This window comes from Hylobates moloch, unplaced genomic scaffold (genome assembly GCF_009828535.3).
Source record: "Hylobates moloch isolate HMO894 unplaced genomic scaffold, HMol_V3 SCAFFOLD_2, whole genome shotgun sequence".
NCBI classification, from domain to species: Eukaryota; Metazoa; Chordata; class Mammalia; order Primates; family Hylobatidae; genus Hylobates; species Hylobates moloch.
Window position 1 is genome coordinate 167,428,539 of NW_026652277.1, and position 23,279 is coordinate 167,451,817.

Here is a 23,279-nt window from a genome sequence, read left to right on the forward strand (position 1 = left end):
AGCACATTAAATCCCAGTGTGTAGCGTGCATCAGTCACCATTGTATGCATGAATGCCCCGGGTGATGGATGGCCCTTGCATGTAGGAGAGCCTCTGCTTTCTTGAGGCTGAGGTTGCATTTGATTCTGGGAAAAATTTTGGTCTGTATCCAAGGCTACCATTCTTTTCTCCTAAACTATGTGTTTCAAAGTTTTATTAAGAAGAAGTTGGAACTGGATCTTAATCTTCTTTGTATATTTCAATATTTGGCAATGAAAGAAATTCTGAATTACTAAGACCATTTCCCTAGATATGTCTAAACTCACTAAATGAACTGGTTATAGTGACATAAATCACTATATTACACAAAGAACCAGTGTGGAATTTTCTCAGGTATAATAAAAATTAACACAGTAGCTCTTCAATTAAAAAAATGTGTACCTAGAGACCACGTGATATTTGCATCTAGAATGTCCACTAAGGCATTTAAAAATGTTTCTTTCCTTGTCATTTTGTAGCCCCTACCACAGCTCCTGAAAACTTGAACGTCTGGCCAGTCAATGGCAAACCCACAGTTGTCGCTGCATCTTGGGATGCGCTACCAGAGACTGAGGGGAAAGTGAAAGGTAGGAATCTCACTCCCTAAACTGTAAGATGCATTGATTCTGATGAACATGGCCTCTGCTTATGGCTTTGTTGACTGAAAAAGAAATAGGGAAGCAACATATGTCTAAGAGGTGTTCACCCAAGGGATGAGGATATTTCATGCAATATTTTCCTTGCCCAAGATCCAAGCAGTCATGAAAGTGACTGTTCTTTTTCATCCTCCTGTGAATGCTTTTTGCTGTTGCTGTTGGGAAGGATGTTTTTCATTGCATGGGTGTGACAACATAACCTTTTCACATCTGAACAACACCCTGGCTTCCATGCTATGGGTCTTTTCATTGTGCTAGGAAGATCACGAAAGCAGGTGTCAGCAGGAATCCTGCAGAGCCATCAGTATTTTTCATGGGACCATAAATACATTTAATTGGTTTGAAAAACTCAAGTAATAATTGCTGGAAAATGGATTTATTCCCTATTTGTCACCATTTGTTTATGTACTTATTGATGTCAAGGAAAACATAACACCAAAATAGCAAAAAAAACTAGATATTTTAAAGAATAAAAATAGAGTAAAACATTCACAACAAGTTAAATTTTAAAATAGTCTGTTGAGAATACTAAATAAACACAAAAATCTTTTAATTTTAATGTAAGAGCATTTAAGAACCTTTCAGAATCTGTTTGGAGACATTTTAAAGAGACATACTGAAGTTTTTCCTGGCACTGCCTATGCAAATGTACTCTAAGGGTAGGAAGGAATGGAGGTTTTGTTCAAGAAAGAATTTTTATTGTTATTAGATTTGAGGGGCAACTTTAAGTCTAATATGTCCAGAGACTATAAAATCTTTGTGTAAGCTTAAAGAAATCCAGAAAATTACTACTAGTCTCCTTTGAGAATTTCTTAATTGAAAAAATTGAATAATTCTCTTTTATATTTGTCCAAAAGTTATGTTTGCTGACATGTAGGATGTCTTTTCTTGGAATAATAGAAGTTAAGGAAGGTCGATGTGGAACTGTGTATTTTCTATACTTAATGCTTTTTCACTTTTCGTTTTTTTTTTTTAAGAATAGATTGTACTATTCTTCTTTCTCTTTTTTTTTTTGCCATTGGAATAAATCCACAACAAGAGAAAAATATTAATTTGATCCCTTTAAATCAGGGGTGCCCAATCTTTTGGCTTCTCTGGGCCACACTGGAAGAAGAATTGTCTTGGGCCATGCATAAAATACACTAACACTAACGACAGCTGATGAGCTTTAAAAAAAAAGTCCATGCATAAATCTCGTAATATTTTAAGAAAGTTTATGAATCTGCGTTGGGCCGCATTCAAAGCTGTCCTGGGCTGCTTGCAGCCTGTGGGCCACGGGTTGAACAAGCTTGCTTTAAATCATTCTTTTTACCACAATTTGAACTTTAACTCCCTCTGTATTAAGTATTGTGCTGCTGAGCAGACCTCTGAAAATTGAATAAAGACTTTTTTGCTAACTACTTTTTGTTAGTTAAAAAATGAAAAAGAAATTATTGCACCTCTAGTGACTTTATGCCCACGCTACTTATATACTCTTCCTCTCTCCCTCATCTGGGTTGATATTTACAGTTCCTTGGCAAAAGAAGTGCCATGGTAGTCAATTAAATATTGCAGAAATAATAACAGCTACTGAGTTTTTATGTCCAAAAGAACTCGCGTATCTTAAGCCTGCTTAGGTCATTTTGTAAGGGTGTAGTGGTGAGATTAAAATTAATAATTACATTGGGGCATTTTCTATGTACAAGAAATATAAAACATAATAGAAGAATATACTTTGACAAGGCTAAATTTATTTTCCAGATGGATTTAATTTATTTTAAAATTTGAATCACAAATTTTTATAGACAATGGGTTCTCTTAATTCTTACTTTTGACCACCACAAATGACAAGTTTGTTGATTTTCAATGAGAAATGAATGCTGTGTTTTTTCCAGACAAATGCTGCAAAAGCATTTTTGGTTGAAACTTTTTTTTTTTTTAAATAAATGTACTTTTTAAAGATTGGAGCTAAGGGAAAAGAAAAGATCATCTGTGCTCCTGATAATTCTTGACTTTTCTGTGATTAAAGTTATTTTTCCTTGCTCCTACTCATTTCTTTTTCTTTTCTTTTTTTTTTTTTTTAGACATAGCCTCACTTCATCGCCCAGGCTGGAGTGCAGTGTGCAATCTTGGCTCACTGCAACCTCTGCCTCCGGGGTCCAAGTGATTCTCCTGCCTCAGCCTCTCGAGTAGCTGGGACCACAGGCACACACCACCATCACTGGCTAATTTTTGTGTCTTTAATAGAGACGAGGGTTTCACCCTGCTGGCCAGGGTGGTCTCAAACTTCTGACATCAAGTCATCTGCCCACCTTAGCCTCCCAAAGTGCTGGGATTACAGGTGCTCACGCCCGGCCCCTACTCATATTAATTTGATGTTTTGTAAATCTTGGGTTCACTGAGAGGAAAATAGGCATGACAGTTTTTAGTTGAAGTTGAAAATTATTTTTTAAAATATTATTCCCTTATGTTATAACATTTCCATGTGAGCATAGACATATTTTAGTTCCTTGAACTGAATTTGCTATGGTTTTCCAAATTCAGGGCTATTATATGACTATAGAGTGAGCCAATTAAAGATGGAAACATGAGCTATCACATAAATCTATTACTTAGCAACTTTTCTTCACAGCTTTAAAATGCTGTGAAATATCTTTATCATCATATGCTAAGAACTTTTATAATTCCTACAATAATGAAATTATACTTCAAATATGGAGTTTTTCTGGCTAAATATGCTAATAAAAATAACCGAGGTTAATAAAGTAAAACTCTTGAAGATGTCAGATGCTATTCAGGATCCATTCCTAGCAGTTGTCCTTTCTTTTTCCTTAGTTTATTCTATCAGGACATATCAATCATAGCAAATTAGTAAATAAATACAATTTTAGAAACCCAACGGTGTGTAAATTTGGGGGGAATTGTATGAAGCTGGCCTCCTGGCTTTCATATGTTTAATTTGCTTAAAACAGTGAAGTGTCAGCTAATTAAATACATAGCCCTGTCTGGTTGCCCGAATGAATGTGAGTTCACCTTCTGCTGTGTCTTCGTGCTCCAGCTGGTGACTTGGCGTGCATTGCTAGTGTACTAATTTTAGTAATGCACGTTCTAATTCGTCCTGCCCATACAGTCTGTCTGCTGGACACAGGACTGTTTTCAGTTTCCTCCTTCCAACCATCTGCCAAATCATTTCAGAATACATTCTTTCATACGCCCCGGCTCTCAAACCATTTGGAGCAAAGTCCCTCACCTATCCTGGAGACACTACTTCTGCCTTGGTGGATGGTCTGCAGCCTGGGGAACGCTATCTTTTCAAAATCCGGGCCGCAAACAGGAGAGGCCTGGGACCTCACTCCAAAGCCTTCATTGTCGCTATGCCAACAAGTAAGCATTATGTGTCTGTGGCTGTCTTCTCTCTCTCTTCATTCCTGCTGTTTGTTTTGTGTTCCTTTGAATCATGCGCTTGAGTTTGGAACTGCTCAGCAGATGATTTTTCCAGGCTAAGTTGCATATTGATTTTTAAAATATTTTTGTGTTTCCTTTAGAAATTAGTCTTCTCAAAGATTAAAATGTTATTGATTATTGATAACATTATTATTTCAGTATTATTAATGTATTAATTATATGATTAATCTGACATCATTATTTAATTTTAGGCTTGTGGTGACAGGGAAAGAACATTTTTACAAATAGTAATGTGACATTTTTCATTGTCAGCTCTCTTCAATTTCTATGTAGCTTTAAAAATGTTTAGTTTGCAAAAGCAGAAAGGACAGGAGATGGGTGAGGGTTAAAAAAATTACCCACTTGGTATAATATTCACTGGCTGGGAGATGGGTTCACTAGAAGCCCAAGATTCACCATGATGCAATATATTCATGTAAGAAACCTGCACATGCAATGCCTGAATCTAAAATTTTAAAAAAGTAACATTTAAAAATAAGATAAAAGTAAAATTTTTGGTTTGTATTCCATTATTTAGGAATGCAGCTGTACCCAGAAGGATTTCAGTTGTCTAGCTTACCTGATCAATATCCAAACCAGACAGGTTAATAAAGATCTACAGCTGGAGGGGAGTGTTTTTGGACCATGTCTTCTTTTCTACCTCCTCACATTTATGCTGGATATTGGCAGCTTTTCCTTCATTATGTGCTATGAAGACCCATGGTAGACTGCAATATTAGACAATTTTGTCATGGAAAAATCTGTGAGATGGATGACATTTGCCCCTCCGGCGCTCTCACTGCAATACAGGTTCCTCCCCCCTATAGAATCTCTTCCCTCAGTCAGTCTGCTCTGAAGACAGGGTGCTTATAGTACATTTAATATAATGTTTGCCTATCCCAGGAGTTTTTTTATTTTAAGCCTTATTTTAGAATTATAAATGTGTCCACTATTAATGGAATTTTAAAAAAGATGGAGGAAGCAGGTAAGGACATGCTATGGGAAGAGGGAACTTTTTGTAATGCCTTAAAAATTACAAATTGGTTGCTCATCACACATTCCCCATCACTTTGAGTATAGATTATTCAGCAGTTTGCACCAGGTGTATTCGTGTTTCTTGTCTATTAAGGACAGCTGTAATGCATTTGTAATACACCAACAATTAGTTTTATTAAGAAAATCCTATATAAGATTTTGCATTTATAAAATAAATGAGTTACTTCAAAGTACTCATTTCAGAATTTCTTCAAATAGTAAGATGTGGCATAACCTGGTTCAATAGATAGAGATTAAATTAACTTATATTTTCTAGGACTATATTTGTTACTTAAAGCAAAATATAAGTTTTAAAAAGAATGCTATCATTGAGAAAACACGTTTCCAGTGTTCTAAGGAATTAAAAGTTAGTCATTATGACTATGATTTGAAATGCCTCCCTATGCTGTTTTTAATACTGTGTCTCACCTCCGCTTTCGCTTTTGAGTTTCTTCTTTGACAGGCAATTCTTTAAAATCTGTTGCAGCCAGTAAGGCGGATGTTCAGCAGAACACGGAGGACAATGGGAAACCCGAAAAACCTGAGCCTTCCTCACCTTCTCCCAGAGCTCCAGCTTCCTCCCAACACCCCTCTGGGCCTGCTTCTCCCCAGGGGAGAAATGCCAAGGACCTTCTTCTTGACTTGAAGAACAAAATATTGGCTAATGGTGGGGCGCCCCGAAAACCCCAGCTTCGCGCCAAGAAGGCAGAGGAGCTGGATCTTCAGTTGACAGAAGTCACCGGGGAGGAGGAGCTGGGTTCCCGGGAGGACTCGCCCGTGTCACCCTCGGACACCCAAGACCAGAAACGGACCCCGAGGCCGCCAAGTAGACACGGCCACTCGGTGGTTGCTCCCGGCAGGACTGCAGTGAGGGCCCGGATGCCAGCGCTGCCCCGAAGGGAAAGCGTAGATAAGCCTGGCTTTTCCCTGGCCACGCAGCCCCGCCCAGGGGCGCCCCCCTCGGCTTCGGCCTCTCCTGCCCACCACGCGTCCACCCAGGGCACCTCTCACCGTCCTTCCCTGCCTGCCAGCTTGAATGACAACGACTTGGTGGACTCAGACGAAGACCAGCGCGCTGTGGGCTCCCTCCACCCCAAGGGCGCCTTCGCCCAGCCCCAGCCAGCCCTGTCCCCCAGCCGCCAGTCCCCGTCCAGCGTTCTCCGCGACAGAAGCTCCGTGCGCCCCGGTGCAAAGCCAGCCTCGCCGGCGCGGAGGACCCCCCATTCAGGGGCCGCAGAGGAAGATTCCAGTGCCTCAGCCCCACCCTCAAGACTTTCTCCACCCCATGGGGGATCATCTCGGCTGCTGCCCACCCAGCCACACCTGGGCCCTCCACTCTCCAGGGGCGGGAAGGATGGTGAGGACGCCCCAGCCACCAACTCCAATGCGCCATCACGGTCCACCATGTCCTCCTCCGTCTCTTCTCGTCTCTTGTCCAGGACGCAGGTCTCTGAGGGAGCAGAGGCTTCTGATGGTGAAAGCGACGGTGACGGCGATAGGGAAGACAGCGGAAGGCAGGCGGAGGCCACGGCCCAGACGCTGCGGGCCCGGCCTGCCTCTGGACACTTCCATTTGCTCAGACACAAGCCCTTTGCTGCCAACGGGAGGTCTCCAAGCAGGTTCGGCATCGGGCGGGGACCTCGGCTGCAGCCCTCCAGCTCCCCACAGTCCACTGTACCCTCCCGAGCCCACCCCAGGGTTCCCTCTCACCCGGATTCCCACCCTAGGCTTAGCTCAGGTGTCCATGGAGACGAGGAGGATGAGAAGCCGCTTCCTGCCACCGTTGTCAATGACCACGTGCCTTCCTCCTCCAGGCAGCCATTCTCCCGGGGCTGGGAGGCCTTAAGGAGAAGCCCGCAGAGAGGGGCCAGCCTGCTTCGGAAGGAACCCATCCCAGAGAACCCTAAATCCACAGGGGCAGATGCACATCCTCAGGGCAAATACTCCTCCCTGGCCTCCAAGGCTCAGGACGTTCAACAGAGCACAGACGCGGACACGGAGGGTCATTCTCCCAAAGCACAGCCGGGGTCCACAGACCGCCACGCGTCCCCTGCTCGTCCTCCCGCAGCACGGTCACAGCACCATCCCAGTGTTCCCAGAAGGATGACACCCGGCCGGGCCCCAGAACAGCAGGCCCCTCCTCCCGTCGCCACGTCCCAGCACCAGCCGGGACCCCAGAGCAGAGACGCGGGCCGGTCACCTTCCCAGCCCAGGCTCTCACTGACCCAGGCCGGGCGGCCCCGCCCCACGTCGCAGGGTCGCTCCCACTCCTCCTCGGACCCTTACACGGCGAGCTCCAGAGGGATGCTCCCCACGGCCCTCCAGAACCAGGACGAGGATGCCCAGGGCAGCTACGACGACGACAGCACAGAAGTCGAGGCCCAGGATGTGCGGGCCCCCGCGCACGCCGCGGGCGCCAAGGAGGCAGCTGCGTCCCTTCCCAAGCACCAGCAGGTGGAGTCTCCCACAGGCGCAGGGGCAGGTGGCGACCACAGGTCCCAGCGCGGACATGCAGGCTCCCCCGCCAGGCCCAGCCGACCCGGCGGCCCCCAGTCCCGCGCTCGGGTCCCCAGCAGGGCAGCGCCCGGGAAGTCGGAGCCTCCTTCCAAGCGGCCTCTGTCCTCCAAGTCCCAGCAGTCCGTCTCAGCCGAGGACGAGGAGGAGGAGGACGCGGGGTTTTTTAAAGGGGAGAAAGAAGACCTTCTGTCTTCCTCTGTGCCAAAGTGGCCCTCGTTCTCCACTCCCAGGGGCGGCAAAGACGCCGATGGGAGCCTCGCCAAGGACGAGAGGGAGCCTGCCATCGCGCTTGCCCCTCGCGGAGGGAGCCTGGCTCCTGTGAAGCGACCGCTCCCCCCACCTCCAGGCAGCTCCCCCAGGGCCTCCCACCTCCCTTCCCGACCGCCGCCTCGCAGCGCTGCCACCGTGAGCCCCGTCGCGGGCACCCACCCCTGGCCACGGTACACCACGCGCGCCCCGCCTGGCCACTCCTCCACCACCCCGATGCTGTCCTTGCGCCAGAGGATGATGCATGCCAGATTCCGTAACCCTCTCTCCCGACAGCCTGCCAGACCCCCTTACAGACAAGGTAGTTTATTTTTTCAAACGGTCTTTCTTTAAGGTGTTCAGTGGTGTTCATGGCAACGCCCAAGAAGTTTTTATTCTATTTTATTTAGCACCTACTATGTCCAAGCACTGTATTAAGAGCTTTGCACATGTGACATAATTTCATCCTCTGAACGGTCCATAGGGTTTGCATTGTTATCCTTGTTTTCCAGAAGCAGAAGCTGCGGCTCAGGATCTGAGGGGCTTGCCCTAAAGCAGACAGCTCAGAGCTGCCATTCCAATCCCAAATGGTCTAATTTCACAGCCATTACTAACTCACATTGCCTCTAATTCCACAGTCATTTCACTGTCCTACATTGCCTCTTTGAATTCCTTGGCATACACTCTTAACCTGTGAAAATGTGTCACAAGCATGATGCCCAACTCAGGTTCTTCTTAGTTGTTCATGTGCCGCCATGCGTTTAAGGGATCCATAGTAGCTGGTTAGATACATATGTAGGCTTATCTTGTTCTTGTTCTTATCTTGTTCTCATCTTCTGCATGCAAAACTCTCAACCAAACAAACCCTGAGACAAACTCAAATATCTTGGGTATGAATTGCTCAGACAGTGCAATTAGTGAATGTTGTCTAAAACCTCCAGAAAATGCATGTCACAAAGAGGAGTTACAGGCAGATGTGTGCTTTGTATTTCTATAACAGAGGGTTGAACGAAGTCAGCTATGAACTGGAGTTTATGTCCAGGCTGGGGTCTGAGGTATTTACCATAAATTTGCATTCAGTTAAATGGTGCTTTAAACTCTCCTTGTGTGTAATTGGGGCTTTATAGAACATTCTTGAATGAATGTATTATTATTATTTTTTTTTTTGCAGATCTGTACAATGCATTGTTATTTTAGCCCAATGTAAAGACATAGAACAATGCCCCATATCAAACTCAGTTTTCCACTAAGATTGACTGTTTTAATCAAACCTAGCACCCTGATAGTAGATGTAAAACTCAACATTCCCTTGTACATAGCAGGAACTCAATAAATATTTAATAAATAAATGAAGGAATGAGAGAAATAAGTGTCTGACCTGCAAGTAGCAGTCAGAAAGCCCAAGCACTTTGCTGAGCGGTCAATGCTGAACCAGAGCAGACTGCAGCTGGTGAGAAACATCTCCATGTGAGGCAGAGACAGACGGAAACGACAAGTGTAAGGGTGCTGCTGCATCTTCTTACTGTCTGAGCGAATACTTCTCAAGCAGCCCCACAGCGTTCAGCAAGCTTTGAGACAGCATTGTGCATTTATACTCGGCGATTGGTGATTGGGACCCGAGTCAGCTGTGAATAGTTGTGTTTAGTGTAACATCCCTAGAAAAGTGGGACAGCATCTAGTACATTTTAGACGTAATTTTCTCTATCCTTCCAACCCTTCCTTCCTCCAACTTCCACATGGCTAAAATAAAGCTACAGCTACTAAGGTCTTAAGTTTTCTATGGCAAATTTACTTATGCCATACACTCTCATTCCCACAGTATTGTCGGAAAGCTGTGACTTTACTGTATTCTTAACTGACATTCATATCTGTTATGGAGAAGTCATAATTTGAGACTATCATTATCTAATATATTTGAGCTATTGGTTTAAAATTCTGTTTAGAGCTTCTATTTGAAATGATGTGTTACTACGTATAGTTTGGTATGAAGCCAACTTCCCGGGCATGTTGAATTTACCAGGCTCTGTTATTTTTATTTTTGGTACTGTGTAGGTTATAATGGCAGACCAAATGTAGAAGGGAAAGTCCTTCCTGGTAGTAATGGAAAACCGAATGGACAGAGAATTATCAATGGCCCTCAAGGAACAAAGTGGGTAGGGTAAACTTCTTTACACATCCCCGTCGTTTTCATGCTGTTGAGAAGAGAAAAATGGTGGACATTGTGTAGTGATAAATGAGGTGGTCTTTGTTTGTTCTTCTTCTCTAGTTTTAACTACTTATATGTACTTGTATAGAGTTTCTTTTAATACTCGGAAAAATCTTTGGTTCTCCTGGTAACTAGCTTGTTTTCTTCTCATAGCCAAGATAAGGCATGGGCCTTTGTTTTTCATTTGCCTTGACTGGTTAGGAAGGTCAAATGAATGCATGGCCCAACCATAGCAATTATAGACCCAATGGATGGCTGTTCAAAGGAACTTATATTTTCCCTGTCCTGGTAGCTTCATTTTTTTTTTAGGTTTTGTTTATCGTTTGATTAAACATTACACATATTTTCTGTAAGTCGTCTCAAATCCTTTCTCAAAGGACACAGGGTAAAAATAAACAAACAAAAAACCCTGAATGATACTGGAAATTTTTATTAGATCATCTTTTGAATCTTCCAACAAGTGTTGGACTAAAATTATATATTAGTACTTCATGTATGTCTAAACAGCTTTAATTGCTTGAGGTTAAGATAAATGTTTAGGAGGTTTTGGTGGGTTGAGGGTAATAGAATACTTTACCATATTCAGGAATTAAAAGTACTTTTTCTAAGAATAAAAAAATTATTTATACTGTAATTCCCAATCAAAATTTCCCATTTATAACGATAAGGTTTAGGGAAATGTACTAAAAGACTATGACATTTTCAGTCATAGGTGATCTAAAGATGAATGTTATCATTGCTTAAAGGAAGAGAAATTAATAGTAGGAAGAATGCACATTGAAGCAAAATGCTATTGCAAATAATTTTAAATGGAAACAGCATGGGGTAGATTTCAAAATAGAGTTTACATAAATTTTATTTTAATGCCAAAACAATACCCACAAAAGTGGCTTGTTTGCAAGGCTTCCTCCAGTAGCCTGAGTGTCTAAAGCAGCAGTTCTCAAACTTAAGCCAGCTCAGGATCACTGAGAATTTTATCAAATACAAGTCTCAGGTAGGGCTGGGTGATTTGAGTATCTGACAAGTTCCTATGTGATACTGAGGCTTCAGGTCCAGGACCATGCTTTGAGAACCACCAGCAAAGAGCACGAGCTTGTTCCTTACTAGAGATAATTATAGCTTTCTTCAAGTTTTACAGTTCCTTAGAATGTGACATTTTTTGCATGCATACTATATTAGGCAATGTGATTACAAATTATATTGTTTTTGTTATAGCAACTTTGATTTTTAACAGTAACAGCAAAATGGAAAGATTTTATGTCTTTAATATGCTAGCAATTCACATTCATTGCAAGAAGTTAAAACAATTCGTATTGAAATATATGAAACAGGAAATAAACATTCTTCACCCAAACTACTTCTCAAAGATAACCACTGTTAACCATTTGCGGTATAACCTTCCGTAATTTTTTTTGTCTGCAGCTTTAAGCTTATATATGCAAATGGACATATTTTTATTTTTGCAAAATAATCAGCCCTGTGATCTGAGTTCACATATATGTAGAATGTATGTAGAATTGTCGGCATATGGATGGGCCACAAATTATTTAATCTCTGCCCTCAACTGAGAGACACATTGTTTCCTTCTTTCCAGCATTAGACACAATGTACTTAATGGTAAAAATATTTTGAACATCTTTTGTGATTTGAGAAACTTAAAACAATTTACATGTTATATCGGTAAGCAATTATAATATGAAAGATGACTGTTTTTGTACTTTTTTTTTCTTTTTTTTTTGAGACGGCGTCTCGCTCTGTCGCCCAGGCTGGAGTGCAGTGGCGCCATCTCAGGTCACTGCAAGCTCTGCCTCCTGGCTTCACGCCATTCTCCTGCCTCAGCCTCCCGAGTAGCTGGGACTACAAGCGCCTGCCACCGCGCCTGGCTATTTTTTTTTGTATTTTTAGTAGAGACGGGGTTTCACCATGGTCTCGATCTCCTGATCTCGTGTTCTGCCCGCCTCGGCCTCCCAAAGTGCTGGGATTACAGGAGTGAGTCACTGCGCCCGGCCTGTACTTTATTTTTTAAGGCTTTATGAATGATATTGACAAAAAGAATGTCTTCTACTCACATTATGGTTTCCTTCTGGTGGGAGCTTCAGGCGTATGTACATATATAGTTGGACTAATGTGACCATTTCAAAATGTCCAATATATTCTTTAATCTATGTCATGGATTTAGGTTGTGGACCTTGATCGTGGGTTGGTATTGAATGCAGAAGGAAGGTACCTCCAAGATTCACATGGAAATCCTCTTCGGATTAAACTAGGAGGAGATGGTCGAACCATTGTGGGTAAGGGAGAATGGTTTTTAAAGAATAAAAGCCTACTGAATTAGCCATAGAATTACAGCTTCTATCTTCCTTGTCCCCCTCATTTATAATGATTGGTCATGGTTTAGTTACTTTTACCCACGTGAGAAGAAGAGCCTCTAAAGAGGCAGAACTTGGTGTTTCCCCCAGAGAGCGGTAGTTCCATTCCTGCAGGCTGCACCCTCTAGAAAATGTGGCCCTTTACTTTGTTCTTAAATTTCAGAGGAGGGTTCCGCAAACTACAACCTGTAGGTTGTAGCCCGCTACCTATTTTTGTAAGACCCATGAGCTCAGAATAGTTTTTACATTTTTAAATGGTTGCCAGAAAAAAGAGTATTTTGTGGCATGATAATTGTATGAAATGCACGTTTCAGTGTCCATATGCGAAGTTTTATTAGAACACAATACACTCACTTAATTATGCGTTGTCTAACTCATTTTTTATGTGTTGTTTATGTATTGTCTATCTTCTTTTTTGCACTCTAAAAGCTGATTGAGTAGTTGCAACAGAGACCATCTGGCCTATGAGGCTTAACATATCTGCTTCCTGGCCCTTTACAGAAGAGGTTTTCCACCTTTAACCCAAAGTAACACTTTTCCCCCTTAGGCATAGGAATGAGGCAAAGGAAAGTATTTCTTCCTTTGCCAGACACAAGAGTTATCTCAGGATCGTGGAGCATACTGATGCAACATTCATTTATCCCTTTGCCTTTTACTGATTAAAACATGATAATACATAAGCTTTGAGAAGACACTTATTGCTTGCTTTTTGTTTTCTCTGGATTGCTTCACCTTGTTGCATAGCTATTGGTTGCTTTTGTTTCAGATCTGGAAGGGACCCCCGTGGTGAGTCCTGACGGCCTCCCACTCTTTGGGCAGGGGCGACATGGCACACCTCTGGCCAGTGCCCAAGATAAGCCAATTTTGAGTCTTGGAGGAAAGCCGCTGGTGGGCTTGGAGGTCATCAAAACAACCACCCATCCCCCTGCCACTACCACGCTGCCCACCACTACTACGACGCCCCTGCCTACCACTACAACCCCGCGGCCCACCACTGCCACCACCCGCCGCACGACCACCACCCGCCGCACGACCACCAGGCGTCCAACAACCACAATCCGAACCACTACGCGGACAACCACCACCACCACCCCCAAACCCACCACTCCCATCGCCACCTGTCCCCCTGGGACCTTGGAACGGCACGACAATGATGGCAACCTGATAATGAGCTCCAATGGGATCCCAGAGTGCTACGCTGAAGAAGGTAACTGGCTTTGTTCTAATGCTAACCACTTACCAGGCACACTAGCACGCTGCAGCTCAGAGCAGGGTGGCAGAGCCTGCAGGGAAGGGATGAGCACCATGCACAGCAAAGCAGCAACTCGATGCATTTTTGGTCCCAGCAGGTTTGTTTGACAGTACCATGCCACAGCTAAGGTTGGAAGACTTAGCAAATAAAAATATTGCATGGGACATATTTACATGAAAAAATTATTTCCTGTTCACTTAAAGTCAGATTTAACTGGGCATCTTGTGTTTACCTGGCAATGCTTATCACAACCCAAGTCAAGAATTTAGCTGAAACTTGTGACATAATTTGTTTGGACTAGCATTTCCCAAAGTGTGTTCCAATGGATATTGTAGATTAGTGGTTGTAATATATATGTATATACTTAAAAGGTTCTGTGATTAGCTATGTGATTTAAACAAGGTTGGATAAATTTCTTACTGTTGTAACACTTAGATCACTGAATAGTCTTGTTGAGAATCTCCAAGAAAAGGAATGTTTCCCCAGCATGTTTGGCAGCTGAGCACTTTTTTGATCAGCCCTCCTTTGGAGAATGCCAATCCTTACGTAGCTGGGCTTCCTGTGGGAGTATGGGCTTTCCACTGGGTAAGAATACACCATTTTCCCTTCTCTGCTGATCTGCACTGTCCTGCTGCCCCTGATGTAAGTCTGTCTTCCTTCTGAAAATGGCTTGTTCTCCCTGAAGAGCAGGGGCTAGGACACCTTTATCCAGGTCATCGTGGAGACCGTATATCAATATATCTCCATCCTTTCTGCTCAGTCCCCTGCTCAAGCTGCTTTGGAAGAAGTCATTCCAGATTTGCATCAGGCATGGAGGAGATAGACTCATCTTCTTTCCCTCAGTTTGAAATGAATTGCAATGTCAATTATAAAGCTTAAGTCTTTTTAAACCAAGGCAGAGTGAAGATGTTTCCTTTCAGGAATCAAGCTGGAATTCTTATGCAACGTTATTGACTATGATAAGCCCAATCAGTTTGAACATGAATACTGTATCCAAAATGGGAATTCTGTTGGAAGTTAGTCTTTCTGTGAAAAAGTTACAAATAAACAGGAAAACTTGACACATCTAAAAAATTCACACCAAAAAAACATGGAAACACATACAGAGGGAGAGGAACAATGGGAAGAAAGTTTCTAGTCTGTCCATTGACCCAGTGAGTATAAATTTGAATTTACCTTTGAATTTCTAGTATTGACATCTTACTTTTGCATGCATTAATGTGTTTAATTTTAAAGGCTGAAATATAATTAAAACATAATTACTTAATAATTGGTTGTAAACAAAAATTGACTATTTTGGATTTGATTTTCATTACGGTTGCTATTATTTCACATTTTATTTTGTCTGCTTTTATTTAGGCCTTCTAACATGTTCTCTTCATTTACCTTATATTTTTGGACTTTTATTTGGCATGAAAGTCAATATTTTTCCTGGCATTTTTGCCTCTTATTTTCTTTGCAAATCATGACATATATACATTCACTCCTGTCCAGTCTCCTGATTCCCTAGTCCAAGCTAAAGAATAATTTTCCTCTGGACAGCCTTTGAAAATAAGTGCAAATCAATACAAAGTCTTAGGGAAAAGTTAAATGTGGGGACAGTAACGTATCATCCTCATGTCACATTTTAATGCACTATAATTTGTTAGTTTGAAAAGACTTCCGTATGACCTTTCTTATTTCTACTGTTTCACTAACAACTTCATTAAACATTTTCTTCTTTATTAACTGTAATCATAGTTATTTTTATCTTTTAATCTTTTTAAACCACTTTCTTGATGTATGCATAGAAAAAGTTCTGCATATTTAATCCATACACGTTGATGAGTTTGGGATAAGAATACACTCACAAAATCATCATCCCGCTAATGCCACAGACACATCCATCACCTCCCAAAGTTCCCTCCCACTCCCACTCCTTTATTGTTAGTATTCTTCTTTTTTCTTTCTTTATGGTAAGAGAACTCACCATGAAAGTGGTCTTTTTTGTGATAAGAAATTAAATTTTTACTATTACAAAGATACATGCACATGTATGTTCATTGCAGCACTATTCACAATAACAAAGAGATGGAATCAACTCAAATGCCCATCAACGATAGACTAGATAAAGAAAATGTGGTCCATATACACCATGGAATACTATGCAGCCATAAAAAGGAATGAGATTATTGCTTTGCAGGGACATGGATGGAGCTGGAAGCCATTATCCTCACCAAATTAACACAGGAACAGAAAACTAAACACCGCATGTTCTCACTTATAAGTGGGAGCTGAACAATGAGAATACATGGACACAGGGAGGGGAACAATATACAATGGGGCCTGTCAGAGGGTCAGGTAGGGGAAGAGAGAGCATTGGGAAAAATAGCTAATGCATGCAGGGCTTAATACTTAGGTGATGGGTTGATCTGTCCAGCAAACCACCATGGCACATGTTTACCTGTGTAACAAAACTGCACATCCTGCACCTGTACCCCAGAACTTAAAAATAAAAATTAAAAACAGAAATTAAATTTTAAAAATGTATTAATACTAGCTCTGTTGAGATAAAATTCATATACTATAAAGTTAATTCTTCTGAATTTAGTGGATGTTAATATATTTACAGTTGTGCAATGATCACCACTATTAGATTCCATAATATTTTCATCACCCCAGGAGAAACTCCGTACTCATTAGCAGTCAACCCTCATTCCTCCCTCCTCCCAACCCATGGAAACCACTAACGTACTTTCTCTCTCTATGGATTTACCTATTTGGGACATTTTGTATAAATGGAATCATGTCATATGTGGCTTTTTGGGTCTGGCTTCTTTCACTTAGCATAATTGTTTTCAAGATTCATTCACATTATAGAATACATCAGTACTTCCTTTTTTTTTTATTCCATTGTATGGATATACAGCATTTTTTCCATTCATCAGTCAGTAGTCATTTGGGTTATTTCCATTTTTTGGTTATTGTGAATAATGCTGCCTTGAACATTTGTTTTGTTTGTTTGTTTTTGTTCTGCTTGATCTGACTTCTCTATTGGATAATAAACTCCTTGCAGTTGAGACAATGTCTTCTGCTTCATCTCTAATTCCTTGTGGTACCTAAGTATGTACCTTTGGATATTCAAGCAAGACCTTAAGGTATAGGTATTTTCCATGTCCTAAAAGCCAGTGCTCTTTTTTTTTTCAGGTTCTGTATCTACAGCAAATCTGATAATAGATGGTGTATATGGAATGTGATGAGCCAGATGAACATCTTCAAGAATTTGTAGCATGACCTTGTTAGAGGTTGCAGAAAAACATCAGTCATTATGGAAAACAGATCTTCCCCACCATAGCTGGGTCTCCAGACAGAAAATACTGAGAAATTCAAAAATTCATTTGAGCTGGACCAACTGTACAATGTGCAAATATCCCTGAGTTTCAAATGGCTGTCATTTACCTTCTGTCTCTAAACTTCTACTGAGAATAATTTTTAAAAATATTTTTTAATATCTCTGGAGCAAAGGCCTTACTTCTTTGGTGACATTTTTCACTTATTTTTTTCATGGCTACTGGATAAACTACTGAAGAGAATCAACGACACAACTATGGTTGGTGGCTGGCAACTGTGTTTATGTGAAGAGGCTGAAGCTTTTCACACTGATGCTGAGTTGACTTGTAAAATATCCAGTTTTACATAGTTCTGAATGGTTTAAAATGACATTCAGATGGGCCAAAGTAAGGTGGTCAACTTTTTTTTTAAATTGTAAATATATTTCATTACATCTGGAAGTTATTTTTACTTGGAGCCAGGATGGTTCTATTTTAGAAAAATTATGCCTATGTTCATTTGGTCTTAAGAAAAAGAACACCAAAATCACCCAGTAGATTGTTTACTTAATGCCAGAGGACTTAACTGTCACTCATCTCAGGAAGTGAACTCATTTGGCAGTAAAAGCATCATTTCTGTGGCCTGCTGCATGCACTGGAGTATTTCAGCACCTCAAGGAGTTACCCATAACACCAGAGTCCATGAAGGAAATGATATACTTTTCCCTTTTCTTGTTCACTCTGGGATGCAAAAACCTTACAATGTATTTATTTTTTATCTGGTGAAAAACAATAATGAAAAGAAATGACACTGAACTGATAATGAGGAAAAGCAAGACGATATTCCTAAAGGTTAAGTTGACAAGGGAAAGAAAATGGTAGGCCAGGAAACAATGGCAAGATAATCCCAAACTTTACAGGGTGTGAACCTGAAAACTGATTTGAACAAGCTCAGAAGTAATTTGTCTTGGATCCCAGGCATATTGACATTGGAATGACCAAAGGAAAGTTTGTGTTTAATAGTTTTTCATGAAATGGCAATTCCACCCCTAAACGGATGGATAATTTACAGCTTCTCTCTGCTTAACATTCATTGGCTGCATGAGCACACACCAGAGTCATTGCCTCAAGGGCCATCTCTTGGGCCTCGGAATAGGAGCTGGGGGCTTCTTACTGTGATCTCAGGAGGGCTGGACAGACCACTCAAGGTTGCCATTGCCCTTTGTGGGTGGAGTTTGTTTTTACAATGTAATATTCATGTCATTCAAACTAGGCTAAAAAAGGCTGGTAGAATAATGACATAGGAATGTATATACCTTCTACTTCAATTTCCCCTTAATTACACTGTGGAATGGTAATTCTAATAGAGCATCTTCACATTTACAAATAATTTTATTGGTTAGTTCAACTTTTAAGAAGTGGAGGCAGTTTTATGTAGTATAAAGTAAGTAGTCCTTGGAGCCAGAGTATTTGAAGTTCACATTCTCTTTTTGCTGTCTTTTACCATCTGCATGTCTCAGGCATGCTGTAAATCCTCCCAGAGCCTTGGTGTCCTTGGCTGATGTATTAGTCCGTTTTCATACTGCTGTAGAGATACTACCTGAGACTGGATAATTTATAAAGGAAAGAGGTTTAATTGACTCACAGTTCTAAATGGCTGGGGAGACCTCAGGAAACTTACAATCATGGCAGAAGGGGAAGCAGGCACATCTTACGTGGTGGCAGGCAAGACAGAGAGAGAGAGAGAGAGCGAGAACAAGAGAGCAAGTGTGCAGGAAAAACTACCATTTATAAAACCATCAGATCTCATGAGAATTTACTCACTATCATGAGAACATCATGGGGGAAACTGCCCCCATAATCCAATCACTTTCCACCAGATGCCTCCCTGGATATGTGGGTATCATGGGGATTATAATTTAAGATGAGATTTGGGTGGGGATACAGCCAAACCATATCAGCTGAGAAGTGGGTATTTATAAGCTCAATGTATCTCAAGGGTTTGTTGTGAAATTATATATGCATCAAAGTGGCTGATACACAGAAGACATCTGGGAAACCACCCACTAGTCACTTCTTCCTGTTTTCCCCACCTTGCCCCCTTTTGAGGGTACATTAAGTTTAGAGAGTTCTATATAATTGCTGTGGGCTTCAGGTCAAAGGGAGGAAAGGAATTCCTTACAATGTTTTTTTTTTTTTTTTAGCTATAAAACCTTTTGCCTCAAGATTTTATCAGCTACAGTGAGATGTTCTCCTTTTTACAGCTACATCTATATCTCCCAAATAGAGAAGTAGTATAATCGATTCCATCATATCTTTTCCAAAAGACTTCTGCTTAAACTGCCCTGATAATGGAGGTGAAGATGGCTTTTATGCTTAAATCACTCACCTTTCTTAAATCACTCACATGTTACTTATGCTCATAATATCAGTTTAGTCATTACGGTAATTTTAATAGTTCTTCTAACCAGGGTTTCCTGGCTTTTCCAAAAATCACATCTGAAATTTTATGTTACATTTAAAGTATAATTCTGTAGTCAAAATAGATCTATTGGTTAGTATGGCCCAATCTGTAAAGAGAAATTTGCAATGATTGGCATATTTTTCCAAATTTCCTATGCAAATTAAGAAATCTGATTTATCTCTTGAGTCGGTGAGAGAGGGTGGGAAGTCAGTAGGAAGTGGAGAAGCACAGGGAACGCTCATTGGTAGAGTTTGCCAAGTTGGGATGTAGAAGAGGTAGGAAATTACCCTGCTTCTAGAATATTCCAGAAGCAAGATGGAGGAGGTGGAGGAATGAAGACTGATGAACAGGGGAGTTCACGTGTTCACAGGGGCTTTTTGTCACCATCCTGAGCACCAACTGCACACTGTCTTCTGTCTCTCGTGACTGCTTCCTGAGAGCGCCTGCTGTGGCATGAGGGGCCAGAGGCCTTCCCTCAGCATCAGAGCCCTGCAGGCATGCGGGCGAGTGGGCTGAGGTGGTGGGAGGGAGGTGAGAGAGAGCTTGGTGGTGCTGAGGAGTCTGGGAACGTGGAGTGGGGTGTTTGCTCCTAATGGGGCGGGTATTTGTATCACCCTTTCCTGGGCCCAAAGGAGAGGAAGTCTGGGTTCCATTTCGGTGCTTTGGTGATTTTCCTCCTGTAAAAGTTGTGGAGACTCTGGCCTTGGGGACTTGTTTTCATGACCTGATTGAGGTGAATGAATTGTCACGCTCTGGGGCCTGCTTCTGAGAGAACCGTGGAGAAGGAGTGCTGGATGACTGGTCCTTTTCTCTGTCCTCACTAGATGAGTTCTCAGGTTTGGAGACCGACACTGCAGTACCCACAGAAGAGGCCTACGTTATATATGATGAAGGTACAAACTGGCTTTTGAAAAATTATTTGCATACTTTCTTTCCTAATCAAAGGATCTGATTGTAACTATTGAGTAGATGATCTTGATGGAAGTTTCTTTTAGAGCTTTGGGTCGGTGGCAATGCCGAGGGCTGGCTTAGGGAAGGGTGGTTGTACCCCATGCTTCCATGTCACCCCCAAATGAATATTTGATCTAATAAAAACAGTGTGCTTAACACGCAGATGCAGCTTCCCACCTGGTGCCTGTGCTCCCCGTTCCCTCCCTCCCAACCTTCCTTGGGCCCAAGGAATTCTGGAGTTATCCATCTGGGCTCCCCTTCAACCTTCATTTATAAAACTTACTTGTTTAACCAAGTCCAACTTCCTTACTTGGCTCTTCTCTTTCTTATTCCTTTCTTTTCTCTCCTTTTCTAATTACATAAAATATGTGATGCTTAGATCTGTTGATTTCTTATCATAGAATCTTTTCAAGGGTAAGTTTGTAAGATTAGGAACATAGGCCGGCCGCAGTGGCTCAAGCCTGTAATCCTAACACTTTGAGAGGTCAAGGAGGGAGAATCACTTGAGCCCAGGAGTTCAAAAGCAGCCTGGGCAACATAGCAAGACCCTATCTCTACAAATATTAAAAAATTAGCCAGATATGGGAGCACACACGTGTAGTTCCAGCTACTTGAGAGGCTGAGACAGGTGGATCGTTTTGAGCCCAGGAGTTCGAGCTACGATGGCACCACTCACTGCACTCCAGTCTGGGTGAGAGAGCAACACCCCATTTCAAACAAAAAAACACTTTTTTTTTTAAGATTAAGAATACAAAGTGCCTTGGACAGCATCTGGGAGAGTCATTCAATAAGTGGTAACTAATGGTATTATTACAGTTAGGACCTTGTGATTGTTTTGTGTGATTTGGAAGTTGCCTCTGCAGTTGAAGAAGTAATTAAAGGAATCTCGTCCACACCCAGTGCCGGCCTTTGACACCAGGGCTTAGGATTTTCACTTTTGAGGTCCACCTTTTCTGCAATTATTCATAGCTCTAATTGTCTTAAATCACAACTGTGCAAACAATGTCACCTTTGGTGTGTTATTTATTCATAATAAAGCTCGATGTAGTGGTTTAATCCCAAGGTTTTCAAACAAAAACTGACTTAAAAGAAAAACAGCAGATGTTAGAAAGCAAACGAAGATTTTTTTTAGCACCTTTGAAAATACTAAGCATCTTTCTTATCTTTGAACAGTTTGAAAAAGGAGCAGTTTTATTTTCTTTTTCAAATGTTAAAGGATTAGTTGTCTTGGCAGGATTAATCCCACCCCCCATGCCTAGAAAAAGTTCATACATGGAAAAAATAATAATTTTTTTTTTTTTGAGATGGAGTCTTGCTCTGTCGCCAGGCTGGAGTGCGGTGGCGTGATCTTGGCTCATGGCAACCTCCGCCTCGTGGGTTCAAGTGATTCTTTTGCCTCAGCCTCCCGAGTAGCTGGGACTACAGCTGTGCACCACCACGCCCAGCTAATTTTTGTATTTTTAGTGGAGATGGGCTTTCACCATGTTGGCCAGGATGGTCTTGATCTCCTGAACTTGTGATCCACCCGCCTCGGCCTCCCAAAGTGCTGGGATTACAGGCGTGAGCCACCACGCCTGGCCAAAAAAAAATTTTTAAGAAAAAACTTCAAGTTTATTTTTTGATGTTACCTTTTATTCTCTAAAAGGGAACATTATGCTGGTAGAGCATGGCTTTGGGCCAGTGCCATGAGCTACAGTGCTACAATGGATGGATTCTAAGGTTCTCTCCAGCTCTGAGTCTAAAACCCCATTTTTCTGGTCATATGTGTTTCTTTTTGCCCGTTCTCTCTTCTGTCTGCAGCTTCTTTTTTGCAGGGACAGAAATGGGAAGAAATAGTATTTTAGTAGAAACAAATTACGTTCGGGTGTAGCATTTATTTTAGGGTGTGTGTGTGTGTATGTGTGTGTGCATGTGTGTGTGTCTGTCTGTCTGGGTTTCAGCCTACAGTTGAATGTAAGAAGGTATCATTTGACTATAGACAGTGCCCCTTTTCTGGCGGTGCCCAATTACAGAGCCTTCATATCATTTCAGATTATGAATTTGAGACGTCAAGGCCACCAACCACCACTGAACCTTCGACCACTGCTACCACACCGAGGGTGATCCCAGAAGAAGGCGCCATCAGTTCCTTTCCTGAAGAAGAATTTGATCTGGCTGGAAGGAAACGATTTGTTGGTAAATATAACGTCCTTAATCAGAGAAACATGGGTTTTTAACTTTTGGTCTTTGAAGAAGAGCATTACTAATCTTTTGGCCTGGCCAAGGCAGTGCATTTTGAGTTTTCCCAGAATGAAGTTTCCACTGGGGATAATTGAGTGAGTCAGTCTTATGTAGATATGTATTATTTTGCTTTCTGCCAAAATCAGAAGAGGGGAGGATTTGGTGTCCAACAGAGAAGAGCTGAGAGACGCTGCCTTGCATAGACTAAGAGTAAGAAACACTTAAAAACCGTCTGGACCAGGGAACATGAGTGTTTTTATTGTAGCCAGTTTTTCTGCGACAAGACTTACCACTGGGCCTTCTGTGTGTACTGTTTGTTAAATTCTTCCTAAAAGGTTAGCCACTTACTGAATTGAGCCAGTAGTGCCTGTAATGTCATGGAGAGGAAGCTTTTTTCTTTCATTATTTCCTATCACTTTCATTAGCTTCAAGGATTTGGGATCTAGAAATTCATTTTACTCTTCTTTCTCAGTAATTAAAACAGTTTCAACAGGAAATTCTGTGAAACTAAACTGCATTAAGTCTTGCAAGTCTTCTTTTCCCATGCCCTTAATGAACCTCATTAATGAGACAGCTGGATTAATAGATTACTAAGTGGAGACAAGCAACAGCTT

General features: G+C 41.7%; 1 protein-coding gene across 1 annotated transcript in view; it reads left to right on the forward strand.

Moving 5' to 3' along the window:
- FNDC1 (fibronectin type III domain containing 1) overlaps window positions 1–23,279 on the forward strand; it is a 102,214-nt gene that overhangs the window by 56,771 nt on the left and 22,164 nt on the right. Inside the window, exons 9-16 of the mRNA XM_032165971.2 lie at window positions 498–605; window positions 3,849–4,037; window positions 5,620–8,217; window positions 9,948–10,048; window positions 12,281–12,392; window positions 13,237–13,677; window positions 20,319–20,387; window positions 22,477–22,620. Of these exons, the coding sequence (XP_032021862.1) occupies window positions 498–605; window positions 3,849–4,037; window positions 5,620–8,217; window positions 9,948–10,048; window positions 12,281–12,392; window positions 13,237–13,677; window positions 20,319–20,387; window positions 22,477–22,620 (3,762 nt within the window). The remainder of the gene's footprint in view (window positions 1–497; window positions 606–3,848; window positions 4,038–5,619; window positions 8,218–9,947; window positions 10,049–12,280; window positions 12,393–13,236; window positions 13,678–20,318; window positions 20,388–22,476; window positions 22,621–23,279) is intronic.